This window comes from Acomys minous (assembly GCF_964271855.1).
Source record: "Acomys minous genome assembly, chromosome: 9".
NCBI lineage: Eukaryota > Metazoa > Chordata > Mammalia > Rodentia > Muridae > Acomys > Acomys minous.
In genome coordinates, this window is record NC_140490.1 from 30,463,152 (window position 1) to 30,478,704 (window position 15,553).

A 15,553-nucleotide genomic window follows, 5' to 3' on the forward strand; every position below is an offset into this window, starting at 1 on the left:
GACTTGATTCTTAGGGGGACCATCCCAGAGGCAGCCTCTTTGCAGTATCAGCCATTAATACTCATTCCTTTTCAGTCTTCAAAGATGTTACTCACCATCCATTACACTTGCCTGCATTTATTATTTGTTAGGCATTGAACCTGCGTGAATGTCTACTGTCCTTTTTGCATGGACTAGCTGGAGAAAGCTTAGAAAGTTAAAGGGTTTTTTTTTGTCAATTATTTATAGGGAAAGTCACACATACAGAACAAGCCCACTCTGAGTTGGTTCCTTCACCTCCTTTCAAAATGATTGGTTTTGTTCCCGTGGAGGTAATATCATAACATGTATTCTGTGTTGCATCCTGAGTAGTCATTAGCTGTTTGAGTCTCAGACTGTGTGTGACTGGTGGGAGCTTCCTCTAACTGGTGTCTAAATCCCTTTACCAAGATCCCAGAAGCCCTTGGTAGCTTCCTTAACTTCTGCCGACAGAGAGCCATCATTGAAATATTGTACAGCCTGTTGCATCAACAAACTCCAGTTTTTTTCATTTGTTCAGGATTTTTGGTTTTGTTTTGTTTTGTTTGAGATATGGTTTCACAACATAGCTCTGGCTGTCCTGAAATTCACTAAGTAGACCAGCCTGGGCTCAAAGCTCATAGCTATCTTCCTGCTTCTGCCTCCCAGTGCTGGGATTAAAGATATGTGACACCATGCCTGACTGCCTCGGTTCATTTTTGTGAAGCGGTACTCAAAGAGTATAGTCTAGAGAACATATGAATTTTAAGTTTTGGGTTACTGTCCTCTCTCTTAGGTAACAGGTATGATATCATCCACTCATTAATCACTTCATCTTTTTACAGTTAACAGTATCTTCCAGAGACGACCCCATCTCTGTACCCTGCACCCCTCTGCATATCTGTATAGTGCTCCATTATGTGGCAGCACAATGTTTTATGTAAACCATCGGCAGCCCCGAGCATCTGCTGTTCTCACACCTCAGTAAAAAGCCTTCTGTACCTTCTGAGCTTTGCTCCCTCACCTTTGTGAATGTGAATGGTGGCTTAGTAAATTCTCTAGGGTCCCATGCTGGGCCGGGATTGAATTGGCACATTGTTTAGCCACAGAGTACAGGTTCCCACCTGCTGTCCCTTCCAAAGCACCTGGCCTGGGCTTTCATTAATGGACTGTAAAAGTTGTGCTCATCTGAAGCACAGAGCCAGGTCTGCTTGGTGGGATTGATAAAAAAATAAGGGTTACTCTTTGCTGAGCATTGCTCAATATATATGTAGTTGCTGGGAAAAGTCACCTCCTAAAACTTGGATCCAAAGAGAAAAGAAATTGTTCTTGGAGTGGAGACATCAAGTCTCACACTTTCCAGCCAAGTTGGAAACTAGTGCGAGCCTTGTGTTAAGGCAAGCCAGAAAACAGGCTGAGAAGTATACCCCCCGCCCCCCAGATCTCACAGACTGTCCAGTTAGGTCACTTTCATACAAGAACACGGTGTTGTCAGTTTTATTTCTGGAATGACAGGACTACTGAAAAGAAACAGAAGATGCTGTTAGTGGGAGGGTTGCCTGGAGCAGTGGTTCTCAACCTTCCTAATGCTGCGACCCTTTAATGCAGCTCTTCGAGTTGTGGTACCCCCAACCATAAAATGATTTTGTTGCTACTTCCTAACTGTGACTTTGCTTCTGTTATGAGTCATGATGTAAACAGCTGACAGGAAGGTATCTGGTCTGCGACCCCTGGGAGAGGGCCTTAGACCCTCAGGTTGAGAACTCCTGGCCTAGACTGTATTCAGAATTTCTAGTCTAGTGCTTAGAGAGCAAAGACAATCAATCCCTCAGGCCACTCTCCCTGGAGCTCAGGATTTGGCCCTCTGCTTGGCAAATTCTGCACATCCTTCTACTGAAGGGAATACTATCAGGGTTCCAGCCAAGGGAGCCCCTGTGCACTTTGCTTCCTCCAACGAAAACCGTGGACAGGGCTTACCTCTTCCTTGACTATTAAGTTAAAGTTGGGTGTGAACATATAAAATGTGTGTAAAGTAAAATGGTTCCTCTGAAAGACAAGGGCTTCAGCTTTTTAAAGCAACCAGTGAGTTCTCAGTGCTGAATCAAATACTTATTACATATGGATTCTCAACCAGTGGCTGAGTGGTAGTGGCTATGTGGGTCATGACTAATTGGGCTTCCGGAGTTTTTTGTTTTTTAAAACTCTGTGTGTGTGTGTGTGTGTATGTGTGTGTGTGTGTGTGTGTGTGTGTGTGTGTGTGTGTGTGTGTAAGAGAGAGTTGTATGTATTTGTGTTTGTGAGAGGTGTGTGTGAGAGAGAGAGTTGTATGTATGTGTGTGTGAGAGAGAGGTGTGTGTGTGTGTGTGTTTGTGAGAGAGAGTTGTGTGTGTATAAAAAAGAGTTGTGTGTGTGTGTTATATGCGTTTGTGTTTGTGTGGATGTGTGCACTGTGTTTATGCAGAAGCTAGAGGAGGAACTCGAACGTCCTAATTCCCTTTAAATGGAGACTCTCATGAACATTAGACTGGCTGACCAGTGAGCCTGTCCTGACCACAGGACCCTCTTGTCTCTCCCACTCAAAGGGCTAAGGTTACAGATACGCCTGGGTATCACAGCTAGGGACCCAAACTCAGATGCTAAGGCTTGTGCAACACGTGCTTTCGGCACTGAACCATCTTTCGAGCCCTGGCTCCAGCAATCTGAACATAACCACTGATGTTCAATTTTAGGGGTAATCAATCACAAGAGTCTATCATATGCAGGAATCGCTAAATCTGTGAAGTTCTTTTTTCCCCCCTTTTACATTTCTTTCTGTCTCTCACCTTTGAAAATCCCCTCCCTTCTCCAGCTCTCTCCAGCCAGTGGTAGGGAATTATGCCTGTCCCTTCTCAGCGAAGCCTGAGACTCCTGAGCAGAGCATAAGGCAGCTGAGTGCTGGGAGGAGGGCAAGTGTTAGGGAAGGATGGCAAGAATGTTGTCTTAGACCTTAGAAGAGCTTCCCAGGGCTTGAGGGTCTCAGCCAGAGGATTGCTATAGGAACTGAACGGGATGAATTTTAAAGGAGATTATGTCAGGCCGGCTCTGATCTCCTGTAGTTCTCTAAAATCAGAGAAATGGGTTTCAGTGGGTAGTCTCTGAGAGGCAAAGTGAAGCAGGGGTAGCTCCTGGCATCCTAAAGCTTTGGGACCTGCCTTCCATCACAGATCTCTCCAGCCATCAGCTGTCCCAGCCTTCCCTCCTGTGTCCTGGCTAATTAATGGGAGAAGCTGGTTTGCCAGCTGTTGTGCCCTTCTAGCAGAATTTAATGAATATCTTTTAATTCTTACAACAGTTTGTCACAGCTCAGTTAATTCAGCCAGTATGTCTTAACAGGAGCTGCCAATTTTGTGCAACAGACTGTTTGTAAAGTGTCTAGTGGGGACCATAGCTCAGTGTTAGAGCAACCTGCAGCATTCATGAAGTATACACATGCATGCACACGTGTGCGTGCGTGAACACACACACACACACAGAAGGTTCTAAACTCTTTAATACCTGGGTTCCTACCCCAGACTTTCACAACAAGCACATCTGTGGTGGGGCCACATTCAACTATATTTTCTACAAAGGGATCCTGATGCAATCTAGCCGTTAATTAATAATGAGCATTTAAACTGTATTATAGATCATCTTCTCTATTCTAGGAAAGCTTTAACACCGTGGAAGGAAGGCACTGTCTTTCTCAATCACGTTCTACCGTAGAGTTTTAGACAGAATTCTTCACTGAACCAGGAGATTACCAATTTGGTTAAATTGACGGGCCCACAAGCCCCAGGGGTTCTCTTTTCTGACTCCCTGGTGCTGTGGCTACAGAACTGGTCCACTGTACCCAGTTCTTTATCTGGGTGCTGTGGATTAAACTAAATTCTCATGATTTATATGACAAGAAATTTGCTGGCTGAGATATTATCTTCTCGGCCAGCCCTTTATAGTTTTAAAGAAGTTTTAAGTTCATAGAAACATTGATCAAAAAAACACAGTATCACCATGTGCTTGGTACCAGCATGTGCCCAGAGCAACACAATTTTCCCTATTCCCACCATCCTGCATTGGTGTGGTAAATCTGTTTGCTATAGCTGAGGGGCCACAGTCCACTCACTATTTTTAGCTCAAGTCCATAGTTTCCGTTAGAGTTTGCATTTCTACTTTTAGTGCTTTCCAATTTCAGATGACTTTTAAAACTTGGTCCACATTTAATCTCTCTGCCTTTCTGGACCTTGAATAGCGGTGGTTAGATTAAAGCAGTTGAGAGTTCTGTGGCGCTCCAAATACCCAGCAGCCTGCAGAGTGGCTGCCAATCAATTGTCCCTTTGTCACTGCTCATGACAGACAGGACAAGGTTCTTATCGAAATCGATTTCAGCGACGTTCATGGTCTCCGTTTGTGAGACGTCGCATTGAAGAATTTTGTATAGCCTATACATAGTCTGTATTTGGGGCTTTCCACGCTATTCTCTAAAAATAATTGCTACAGATAAGTTTTCTATTAAACTCTCAAGGCCTTGGATGCTGCTCACTGATTAGCAATCTCATATGTCATTGGGCTGTGCTTTTTAACCTGGTCTCTAGCCAAATGGAACTGCCTGTCATCTCATCTCTGGTCCTCGGTGTGTTCCTTCTGAGATCTGAACCTAAAAATTAACAAAAGAAACCCTTGCTGTGTTCTCAAAAAAAAAAATCTCCATTTTCTCATGCCTGTGTGCTCCTAGCTCACACACCCTTCTCACACCTTCTCCGCCTTCTCACCTTCCTTCCTCTTCTCCCTACTGTCCCTGTCTCTGTAACTTGAGATCCCATTCTGTGTCCAACCCTCTTCTCAAATGTCACAGCTTACATGAAGCACTATCTAAATTGTACATGGACTCCCAGATCTCTCAAACCATGCCTCTTTTCTCTCTTGTTCAGAGTATGTCAATGGCTTTGCAGTGTAAACCTTCACCTTGGCATGTGGAGCCTGCACTGTGCTCTGTTTCCCACTGACTGTGTCCCTGTGCCCTGCTCTCCTCAATCCTGACCTCCCCTCTTCCTAGCTACAGAGCAGTATTCAAGGCATTCAGCTTACCAGTCACAAGACCAGTAAGTTTAGACACACCACAGGGATCTTCACGTGCGTTCAGCTGTCTGTGTGCTATGCATAACTGGATTCTCTGGTAATTCTACTTTTACATTTTTAGAGGAGCATTCATAGCAACTGGAACACCATCTTCAGTTGAAGGAATGACTTACAAGACAATTTTAAGTATCTCACATATATTCAAGAAGTGAATACAGGGGACCAAGTTTATGAAAGTAGCAAACATTGAACTTTGCTCATGTTAGAGTTGACTGTTCAACCTAGCACCATGAGCGAGACAGTTTCCTGCAGCTTCCTTAGCCTTTGTAAGCTTTGGGCAGTACTCATGATGACACGGCATTTTTGCATATTACATAATAACATTTGTTGACATTTGCAATGGTTGCATGACTCAATGGACAAATGGAGGAACAAATTTCTCTGACTTTCATGGGTGATTCTTTCAAAAAGCCAGAGAAGCCAATGGATCTGACTTTGCTTGAGGATAAGACATCTACTGATATGATCTCAAATTTCACATTTCTACTAACATGGAAAAAAAAATCCTTTGAGCCTTGCCATGGTGCTGGAGATGACTGTCCCATTTACCTAGCATGGCTGTCAAAATTCTTGTCTGGAAAACAGCAACATATCCACAGAAGGGTGGGTCCCCTCCACATACCCAACCAGAGAATACTGGGAACAGATTGAATACGAAGGCACAAGTGTGCATCTACCTGCCTCTCTTCGTCCAAAACAGATTTGAAATTCTATTAAACGCTTCAAATATTTTCACTACTAACTTTTAAAAATGTTTTCATATAGTTATTATTTAGGTTAGCATATAATGAGCTTACTCCTGCTAGTTTTAATGAATTGATAAATATTTCAAACCACCCAGTTTTAATGTAAGCTACAATAGACATCAAGAGATATAGTACAACTTGCCTAATGGAAGCCCTTTGGGGTCCTCAGCGGTGTTTCAAGTTCTGAAGAGACTTCAAAACAAAAGGCTAAGCGCTTTCAAGAAGCCTTTGATCTGAGCCTTTGTTGGTTGGCCTTGCAGAAGAATCCAAGTGACTACTGCCCCAGTGCCTCCAAGGTGGAAGAAAAACTCATTTCTAAAGAATGGATTGCTTTCAAGGGCATGGCACAGGCAGTCTTTCTCTGTTCTGTGATTGGTGGGAGTGGCCCTCTGTTCTTCCTCTTTTCCACATTCCCTTCTCTCCTTTTTCTCCTCTGTCCCCATTTTTACTTGATCACTGTGCCACTGTGCTATTTGGAGGTTACTGCAACTGTAACCTAAGGCCTTGCACATGCTCACTGGGCCAGGATGCTACTGTTCTAAACACTGAGCATTCGTCCCCTCCTCCTTCCAGCTGTTTGCCCTGAGTCATTCTCTAAATTCCCGTCCCGTCCCTCTTTTGAAGAGTCCTGTCTTTTTTTTTTTATCTTTATTTTATTTATTTTTTTATTTTTTTCCTTTTTTTATTAATTTATTCTTGTTACATCTCAATGGTTATCCTATTCCTTGTATCCTCCCATTCTTCCCTCCCTCCCATTTTCCCCTTATTCCCCTCCCCTATGACTGTTCCTGAGGGGGATTACCTCACCCTGTATATGCTCATAGGGTATCAAGTCTCTTCTTGGTAACCTGCTGTCCTTCCTCTGAGTGCCACCAGGTCTTCCCCTCCAGGGGACATGGTCAAAGGTGAGGCACCAGAGTATGTGAGAAAGTCATATCCCACTCTCCACTCTACTGTAGAGAATGTTCTGACCATTGGCTAGATCTGGGTAGGGGTTTAAGGTTTACCGCCTCTATTGTCCTTGGCTGGTGCCTTGGTTTGAGCAGGACCCCTGGGCCCAAATCTGCCTATCATAATGTTCTACTTGTAGGTTTCTAGGACCCTCTGGGTCCTTCTACTTTGCCATTCTCCCATGCTTCTCTCATCTAGAGTCCCACTAGAATGTCCTCCCCTCTGTCTCAGTTTCCTGGTAAGTGAAGGCTTTCGTGGGACATGCCCCTTGGGCTAATATGCAGATATAAGTGAGTATATACCATTTGAGTCTTTCTGCTTCTGGATTAACTCACTCATTATGATCATTTCTAGCTCAACCCATTTATCCACAAATTTCGGGAATTCCTTGTTTTTAATAGCTGAATAGTATTCCATAGTGTATATGTACCACAGTTTCTTTATCCATTCTTCTACTGATGGACACTTAGGCTGTTTCCATGTTCTGGCTATTATGAATAAGGCTGCTATGAACATGGTTGAGCAAATTTTCTTGTTGTATGTTGGAGCATCTTCTGGGTATATTCCAAGGAGTGGAATAGCTGGGTTAGGGTTAGGTCTTAAATAGGGTTCACTTACTGTCTCCAAGAGTCTGTCCTTTCAGGTGAGAGAACTCTTGGTGGCAGTGTCGTATAGTGGTCCACTGTTTTTATTCTTTCTTGCTTGCTCAAATAGATTTTTAAGAATAAGTGTGATTGATGGGTTTTTTTAAATATTACTTAATGATTTTAAAAGTCACTTAATTTATGGAGTACAGACAGACACACCACCTCTAACACCAAAGGACAGCTCTCCGCTCTCATCTGTGCTCAAAATGATAACTTGTTAGGTTCACACTTATAGGATAGGTACAGCTTCTTTTGTCCCTTATACAGTTGTGTAAGAGGAAGCACGCTAACCAATGAATACCTTAACAACTATGCTTTCTTCTGTGACTGCAGAAAGCCACACGTATAATAAAAGAAAGGCATGTGGCTACATATAAGAGAAAGCATACAGTGTTGAAAACAAGTCAGGACTCATTTATTTCCCCCATCATTAAGTCCAGAGATCCATGTTAACACTGATTCAGTGGTTCACTGTTTCTGTAATGGTCATGGTCTTTCACTCTAGCTGTAGACTCTGTGGTTGTTTTCTCTGTCCAGAAGAGAGGCAACGGGAAAGAACTGGTGGTGTCTCTGAGTGATCTCCTTTCAGTAAGGATTTCAAAGATGTCCTCTAAAGTCCTTAGAGATATCTGGCACTGTCACTTGGCCATCCCTACTTTCAAGGAGACTTGAAAGGAGTAACGAGCTTTGTAACCCCTAAATTGGGATGACTAAGGAAGAAAGGGTGAAGAATCAGCCACATTCATGCAATATCAAAAGCGAGTAACTAAACAAAAGGGAACGTGAAGATGAAAGGTGAAAAGTAAAAAGCTTGTAAGGAGAAAGCAATGTTCTACAAGGACACAGCACTGTCCCTTGCTTCTAGGGGACAGACACCAAAGTGAATTTCCTGCCCAAGCTTCTGCAGTATAACCAGTAATCACCCAGAGCTGGCTCTGGCTTCACTGTTCTATTCCTTAAGACGAGCACTTAGAACACGATGTTTTTCTCCTCACTGAAGATCCATCTCACACTCCTGCCAAATGCTGCAATGAGTTACAAATGGCCTGAAGGGCAGTGGGAATTTCCAGACCTTGGTTAATGAAGTAAATTGGATCCCGGGTGTCTGAATGGCTCTGGTAAGAGCTGTAACCCTCTTACCTGTGACCTGTCTTCTTTCCCGGGTTTCTGCTCTTGGAACTCACACTACTGCAATTCTCAGCTCTGACCTTGACGGCCAGGTGGCGTCTGTACTTGTTAAGTGGTGTTAGATAGACTTCTATTTTAGGAGGCTCTGTCAGTAAGTGGCTTTTACGGGGCCTATTTGTTTAGAGTTGGGCTACCATTGTCAGTTACACTAGGCCAATTCTTCCAGTTTGTTTGCGTAAGGTCATCTTCTGGACCCAGTCCTATCTACAAAGTCAATTAACTTTCATCCAGTCCTGAAGGAGCTTCTCAGATCTTGGTACTCACTATTTTATCTTCACATGATTTGAGAGTTGGTTACATTGGAAAGTTAATTTTTGTGAGAATGTATGGATCCTGTTCTTATGATGTGCTTTTGCATGTTGTGATCCATTTGAACAAAGTTATGTTAGATAATATCAATATTGACGATGGTAACGGCTTGAGGGAAATCCACAGGACCAGTGCAATGTGAAAGACATTAGCCTGGGGACACAAGCTTGACACTTGGTCAGGGAAGGTCCTCCTGGAGACATGGGCTGGGTTGAATCCCTGGGTAGTAACTACCTGGAAAAACAGAAAGATAGATTTATCACCTCATCAGAGAGGAAGCAGGACAAAGGCTTCAGACAACAAAGGCTTGGAGGCTCCTGAGCATCAGCGAGAAACAGCAAAGTGCTGGGACAGAGCAGAATGGCACATGGGGCAACAGAGAGTACAGCCTCAGCTAGGACCTTCCTTGGAACTGTTCAGTTACTCTCTCCCCTCAATGAATTTGACTGAATGTGCCAGGCAGTGTGCTAAGTCCCCATTCCTTTTTCATCTTCCAGACAATCCTGGGACACAGGTCTTATTGAGTTCCCCAAGGCTTAGGGAATGCTGCTTTCGCAAGCTTGGAAGGAAGTGGGCATAGCAAAAATATAAACCAGTGTCCCTTTGACACTAAGTATCTGTGCTCTAATTCCAACTCATGCCCTCCCCTGTCTCTGAGTGCACTATCATGTGTGACTCCTTCAGAGTACTGAGGATTTTGTAGCTATGTCCAGTTTCTTATGGTCTGGTCCTATCAAGGGAATAATCCGTGCAGTCTAACAGTCAGATCCACCCATGGTAGCTAGCACAGGCTGACCATTCATCCCATGTCAGGCCTTGCTCTGACCACTCTTACTGCAGTCTTATGCAATCAGCTTTGGCTCCACAACACAGAAGCAAACCCTGAGATAAATATAGGCCCTTCTTCGCCCAATGACATGAAGCTAGAGAGCTTAGAGATTAAGTGCTCTAGAGTGAGGAAACGGTAAGTGTCGACCAGAAGGAGGTAATGGGAGACTTTAGGTTCTGCTGCCAGAGCTACCCTTGCTCCCCTGTGGCTGAGAGCTTACTGTGCCCAGAGAACTGTGTGGGTTGCCTTGGGTGGCTTTGTGGCGTTTGTTCTCTGAAATGAACCGAGATTAATGCCCTCAAAGGTTTCTTTGAAACCAGAATTTGGTCCATGACACCGTTGACTTTGAGAAGCCAATTGGCAGAGACAGGAATTGAGTCTTAAGTGGCATGTGGTGTTGTCCAACCATACAGGGAAAGACAGCCTCTCTTCTAGAGCTTAGTCCTGCTCTTCTGATCAGCGGCAGTCTTTATCCTCAGGATTTATGATGCTGAGGCCTTTCTCCTTATCTCATGCACCCACTGTGCAACTGGCCTTTTGCATACACCAAGAACACTGAGCATAGAGTTTAATTACATCTAGATCAAAGGTTAATTCAGAACAAGCAAACTGTTAATGGTGTGGACATGATAAGGCACCCACACCTGTCCTCTTCTTGCTTTTTCTCTTGAGACTTTTGTATTCTGTAGTTTCTCTCCTCTGAAATCCTAGAACATAATTTGCTCTAACTCTTTCTGCTTTTTCCTTTCCATATAGATGGCATGGCCCTTAGACTATGCTGGGATGTTGTTCGATCACCCAGTGTTTTGGCGTGGAGAGTGACATCAAGGAGTGACTGTGTTTTGTTGACAGGTGGACGAGCTCTGGGTACATGTGGGCTCCTCTTAAATGCCTGCATATAAGTGAGCTACATGCTTATTTATTGAAAGTTCAGGTACTGGGTCACTTTAGTTGGCAATCAGTCTTGATCACTCAGATGATGCGTGCTCCTAATTTTATTTCAATTACTTGAGTACTATAGGCTAAAGTTTACCCAAGGTTGCCTGACCCCAACATCTCACAGGGCTAGGATTGAGCTCCCTTGGAAGACATCCTAAACATAAAAGTCTGTGAAATGCCCTGGTTTATCCTGAGTGGCTGGAATTCTGACTTGAAAGAGCTTCATCTGACCTACTGCTCAAGGATTCATGCTAGCACACTGTCTTGTGAGTGGGTTCCTTGCTGCTGTGCAGATCAGTTCAGTTCCAGGGACACACAAAGTCACTGTGCAGTATTCCTGGGTCTGAACAAGACAGCGCAGCACAAATGAGGATCTGAGTTCCTTCCATGTGCTAAGGCTATACTGTTCAACATGTCAATCCCAGCCATGTGCAGTGACTCAACTGTGATGCCTTAGAAGTGGAAACTACAGCTAATTCCCACAGAATTACACAAATGAGATATCTTATTACAAGTTCATGTCATAATTACATGTTGAAATGGTTTGGGGACATATTGGTTAGAATAAAGTATTTTAAACTGGTTTAAGCTTTACAATATGCCTGATGTTAAGTGGTGGATTCCCTAAAGCATAGCAAGCATGGCTCTCAGGGCAGAGAGATGACTCGGTCCTTAAAATGCTTGCTTCACTAGCATGAGGATGAGCTTGAACCGAGCCCCACATATAGGTAGACACCTGCGATCCCAGGTGTCTTGGCCCCACATACAGGTATCTGTGATCCCAGGTCTCCTAACCCTGCATAGAGGTGTGATCCCAGATGTCCTAGCCCTGCATAAAGGTAGATACCTATGACCGCAGGTGTCCTAGCCCCAAGTACAGGTATCTGTGATCCCAGATAGGTGTCCTAGCCCTGCATACAGGTAGACACTTATGATCCCAGGTGTCCTAGCCCTGCATACAGGTAGACACTTATGATCCCAGGTGTCCTAGCCCTGCATACAGGTAGACACTTATGATCCCAGGTGTCCTAGCCCCGAGTACAGGTATCTGTGATCCCAGCACCCGTAGACAGATAGACACTTCTCATTCCAGCACAGGAAAGGCAAAACAAGACAGAGCTTGCCGAGTGATTAGTCTGGCCTATTCTGTAAGCCTCAGCTCCCAGTGAGACACCCTGTTTCAAAAAACATGGTGGATGGAGAATAGTAGCCAAGGTTGACCTATGGACTCTTCTTACCCACATACATATGAACTAGCGTGCATCCATACACATGCAAAAATGTTTTTAAAAAGCATGAATCTTCCCAAAGTTCAATCTTTACTTCTTCTCTTCTCTGTATCATCCCTCCCACCACCACCACCACCAGTTCTCTGAAACCTACAAACTTTAGTCAGAGCACCCCAGCTGCCAGATATGAGCATTCTGAGAACGTCTCCTTGTTTTATTTCTTCAGTAGAAACTCAAATGAGGTTTCTGTCTCCTAGAGCAGTACACTTTACTTTCTACTTGTGATCAGTCTAATAGTAAAGGTATTTGAAATCCATAAGGAAACTCAATACTACTTTAATTAACAGACAAAATATTATGTTCCCACTGTGGAGTGGGGCAAATGGGCACAGGCATCACCCCTCACAATGGAATGCTCACAATCCCCCCTCCACACTGTTAAGGAGTACAGCATCTGAGTTGTGGAGGTAATTCCCTGGTGGAATGCTTGCCCAACATGCAAGAAGAAAAAGAAGCCATGGGAAGCATGGACTCCACCTCTAGTATCATACACAGGTGTGTGTGTGTGTGTGTGTGTGTGTGTGTGTGTGTGTTTGTGTGTGTGTGTGTGTGCATGCACGTGCACACACACAATGTACACCCAAGTTTGCACAGCACATGCACAAACATACAGATGCGTATTAGGGGCAATCACCCTTTCACCTTGCTGGGCAATATACCTTTTTTAGTGAAAAGGACTCATGTCACTGAAGAGCTGTCACCACATAAGGCAGTGGGCAGTTAGAATGCTTACTATATTCCAAATGGAAAAATGGGTAGTGGGACCAAATTCATTTATTTAAGGCTAGCCCTATGCTAGAGAAGCTTTAACTCCCGGCTCAACCCAGAGTGTGAATGGCTTTTCCAAAATGCTGTGGTAGCCAGACATCACCGTGCTTCTGGAAAGCTGTTTTTCTATTTAGAACTGAGATTCTCTGAAGCATGTCATCCTTCATTTTGAAATGTAACATTTTTCAAGATATATTTACCTTTTTAGAAGTCAGGCCCTTGAACCCTCGAGTAGTTTATTAACTTTATATAATGTCAACATAAGCTACAGCTGTTTCGAGGCTACCCACAGATAGCATCTTTGCTGCACTTTATTCATTCAGTCTAAATCAGCATTAATTGACTGTGTGTCACATGTAAGGCGCTAGGGGAGCTCCAGGGAAACCTGAGTGAAAAAGATAACAAAAAATGGGATAATGCATTTTCTCAGATACACGTTTGCCTTTGAGTCACATGTGAGGAAGTCTGAGCCTGAGCTGGGGTTCTGGGTAATTCGTATGCCAGTGCTGATGATGCTGAGGGAGGAGAGCTGCAGCGACAGGGCATTCACAGAGGAGGATCGTCTAGTCAGCACGAGTCTTACAGGATTGTCTTCCTTGGAGATGAAGATGTTGGAGTTGGGAGGGCAGGGGCTTGTACATGACAAACTGCCCAATGTGCTACCTTGCTCCCTGCACCTCAGTGCTGCTGCATCCTGGTCAGGGGTATACCTACACCATTAGAAGTTCCAAAGCTTCTGTGGGACACAAGCTGCAAGGCACTGAGACCTCTGAAGAGCCTGCAGGTGGAGTGTCCGCTAAGCAACGTTCCAACTTCTTTAAAGTTATAAGTAAATAAACAAACGAGCCTGCTTGTTTGGTTGGTAGTATTTGCTGATTTCTGCAGTATAAGTAGTCCCACGTGGCTGATAACAGCAGCCAATGATGCATCCCTAAATGTGAATTTGGGAAGAGATATGACCCAGTTCTCTACAGTTTCTATCTTACAAGCACTGAGCCTATAAATAACCACAGACACAGATCAAAGTAAGAGATGAAAAATAGCAAATTCTGAACATCACCAAGTATCACTCCCTGAGAAGTGTTTCAACAGCCAACTCACTTTTAAAAGTTGGGAATAAAAAAAAAAAATAGATAAGTAAATAAGCAAGCCTGCTTAATGGCACTTGCTGACTTCTGTGTTAGAAGTAGTCTCACATGGCTTTAAAGCAATGCATTAAACTGAGGCTTGTATTATTTTTAGTGCCAACCTATGCTCCAGACTGCTTCAGAAAGCTTGCTCACTTTTCAGACAGGCCCCACTCTGATAGGTAGGCATCTTGGTTGCCAAGTCCCTGTTTACATGAAGCCTTCAAGGTGCTCTTTTTCTCTCTGCAGATCAGCAAGCAACAGTTGCAGACTGTCAAGGACCGGTTCCAGGCTTTCCTCAATGGGGAGACACAAATCGTGGCTGATGAAGCCTTTATGAATGCAGTCCAGAGCTACTATGAGGTAAGTGCAACCAACCTGCAGGATGAGGTCAGTCAAGGCTGCAGAGGCACAAGCCAGGGCTACTGAGCTGAGAAAGGCAGAAGAAGATGTAGCACCTTGGCTGATGCAGAGGGCTCAGTAGTCAGGAAACTGGCCTTGCAGTGCTTGCCTTGAGGATTTTTAACTTCACAAGTATTCTTCCTGGAAGCACACTCTGCCCACCCTGCATGCATCATTAAGGATACTTTCCCGATGTGTATGCTTTCAGATATGGTTAATTCTTCTTTGCCAAGCGGTTTATCTTATATAGTGGTCCGTCAGTGTGAACCACGTGGATGTGACCTGAATATGGAATTCTGTGTCCCAGGTGCTGGTCTCCATTGTCAGAATAGACGGCAACCCTAAAAAAACTAACTCATAAACATTCATAGTTTGGGGGCACCATGCCATCATTAATGCACAATAACCATGACAAACAGTGAAATGAATATAAAGAAATCGATCAAAATCTTTCCCCTATGGGGTCACTTCGCGTGTGTTCTCTCCGCTTCCTTCCCGCCCTCCTTTCCTCACTCCCTCTCTAAATCTGCATTGCTGTAAGGGCATGCAGTTACCCACCAGTCCATCCCACCACACCTTGGTAAAGAATCGAGGACATAGCAACACTGTCCTTCTCACTTAGAGAATTGTCCTCGTGTCATGGAGACAGTGGAGCAAGTCATGTGAGCGCTGGTAAGCAGCAGACTGTTGCTCATCCTGCTCCATAGCATTGACTAGTAAGCTGAGAACCACAGATGCATTTGATGTGCCATGTCCCTGGTGGGGCTTCCGTATGGGGCTATTTTAGAAGTTCAGGCCACTTTTATATGGGTCCCATTTTAAATCTTTTCTTTTAAATATGACAAGTAGCAACTGCTCTTGCCAGTGATAAGATATGGGATCTCAGTCTTATATGGCCTTGAATAACTTGAATATCTCTAATGAAATATCTTGAGGGAAACTGCCTGGAAATGAAATGAATGCCCCCCTTTCCTCCAGATTCTGAAAGCCAGTGGGAGAGAAACGAGAGGACGCTTGTCAAAGCAGGCAGCCCCTTCTCGTGTTTATGCTCATCAAGTGGAGTTTATAAATCTGTATATTGCAAATCCTAATTAGGACGCTCATTTGACTAACGACACAAATTAAAAGAAAGTGCCATTTCTATTAATTAAAACTGAAAATTAATCATCATCAGCAACATGCTAATGAGTCTTTGGAAGTTATGATATCT

General features: G+C 43.9%; 1 protein-coding gene across 11 annotated transcripts in view; it reads left to right on the forward strand.

Annotated features, from left to right (window-relative positions):
- Positions 1–15,553, forward strand: part of CADPS (calcium dependent secretion activator) — a 438,873-nt gene that overhangs the window by 94,716 nt on the left and 328,604 nt on the right. For all 11 annotated transcript variants that reach the window (XM_084795416.1, XM_084795414.1, XM_084795422.1 and 8 more), the window contains exon 2: positions 14,191–14,304. In XM_084795416.1, coding sequence (XP_084651542.1) covers positions 14,191–14,304 — 114 coding nt within the window. The remainder of the gene's footprint in view (positions 1–14,190; positions 14,305–15,553) is intronic.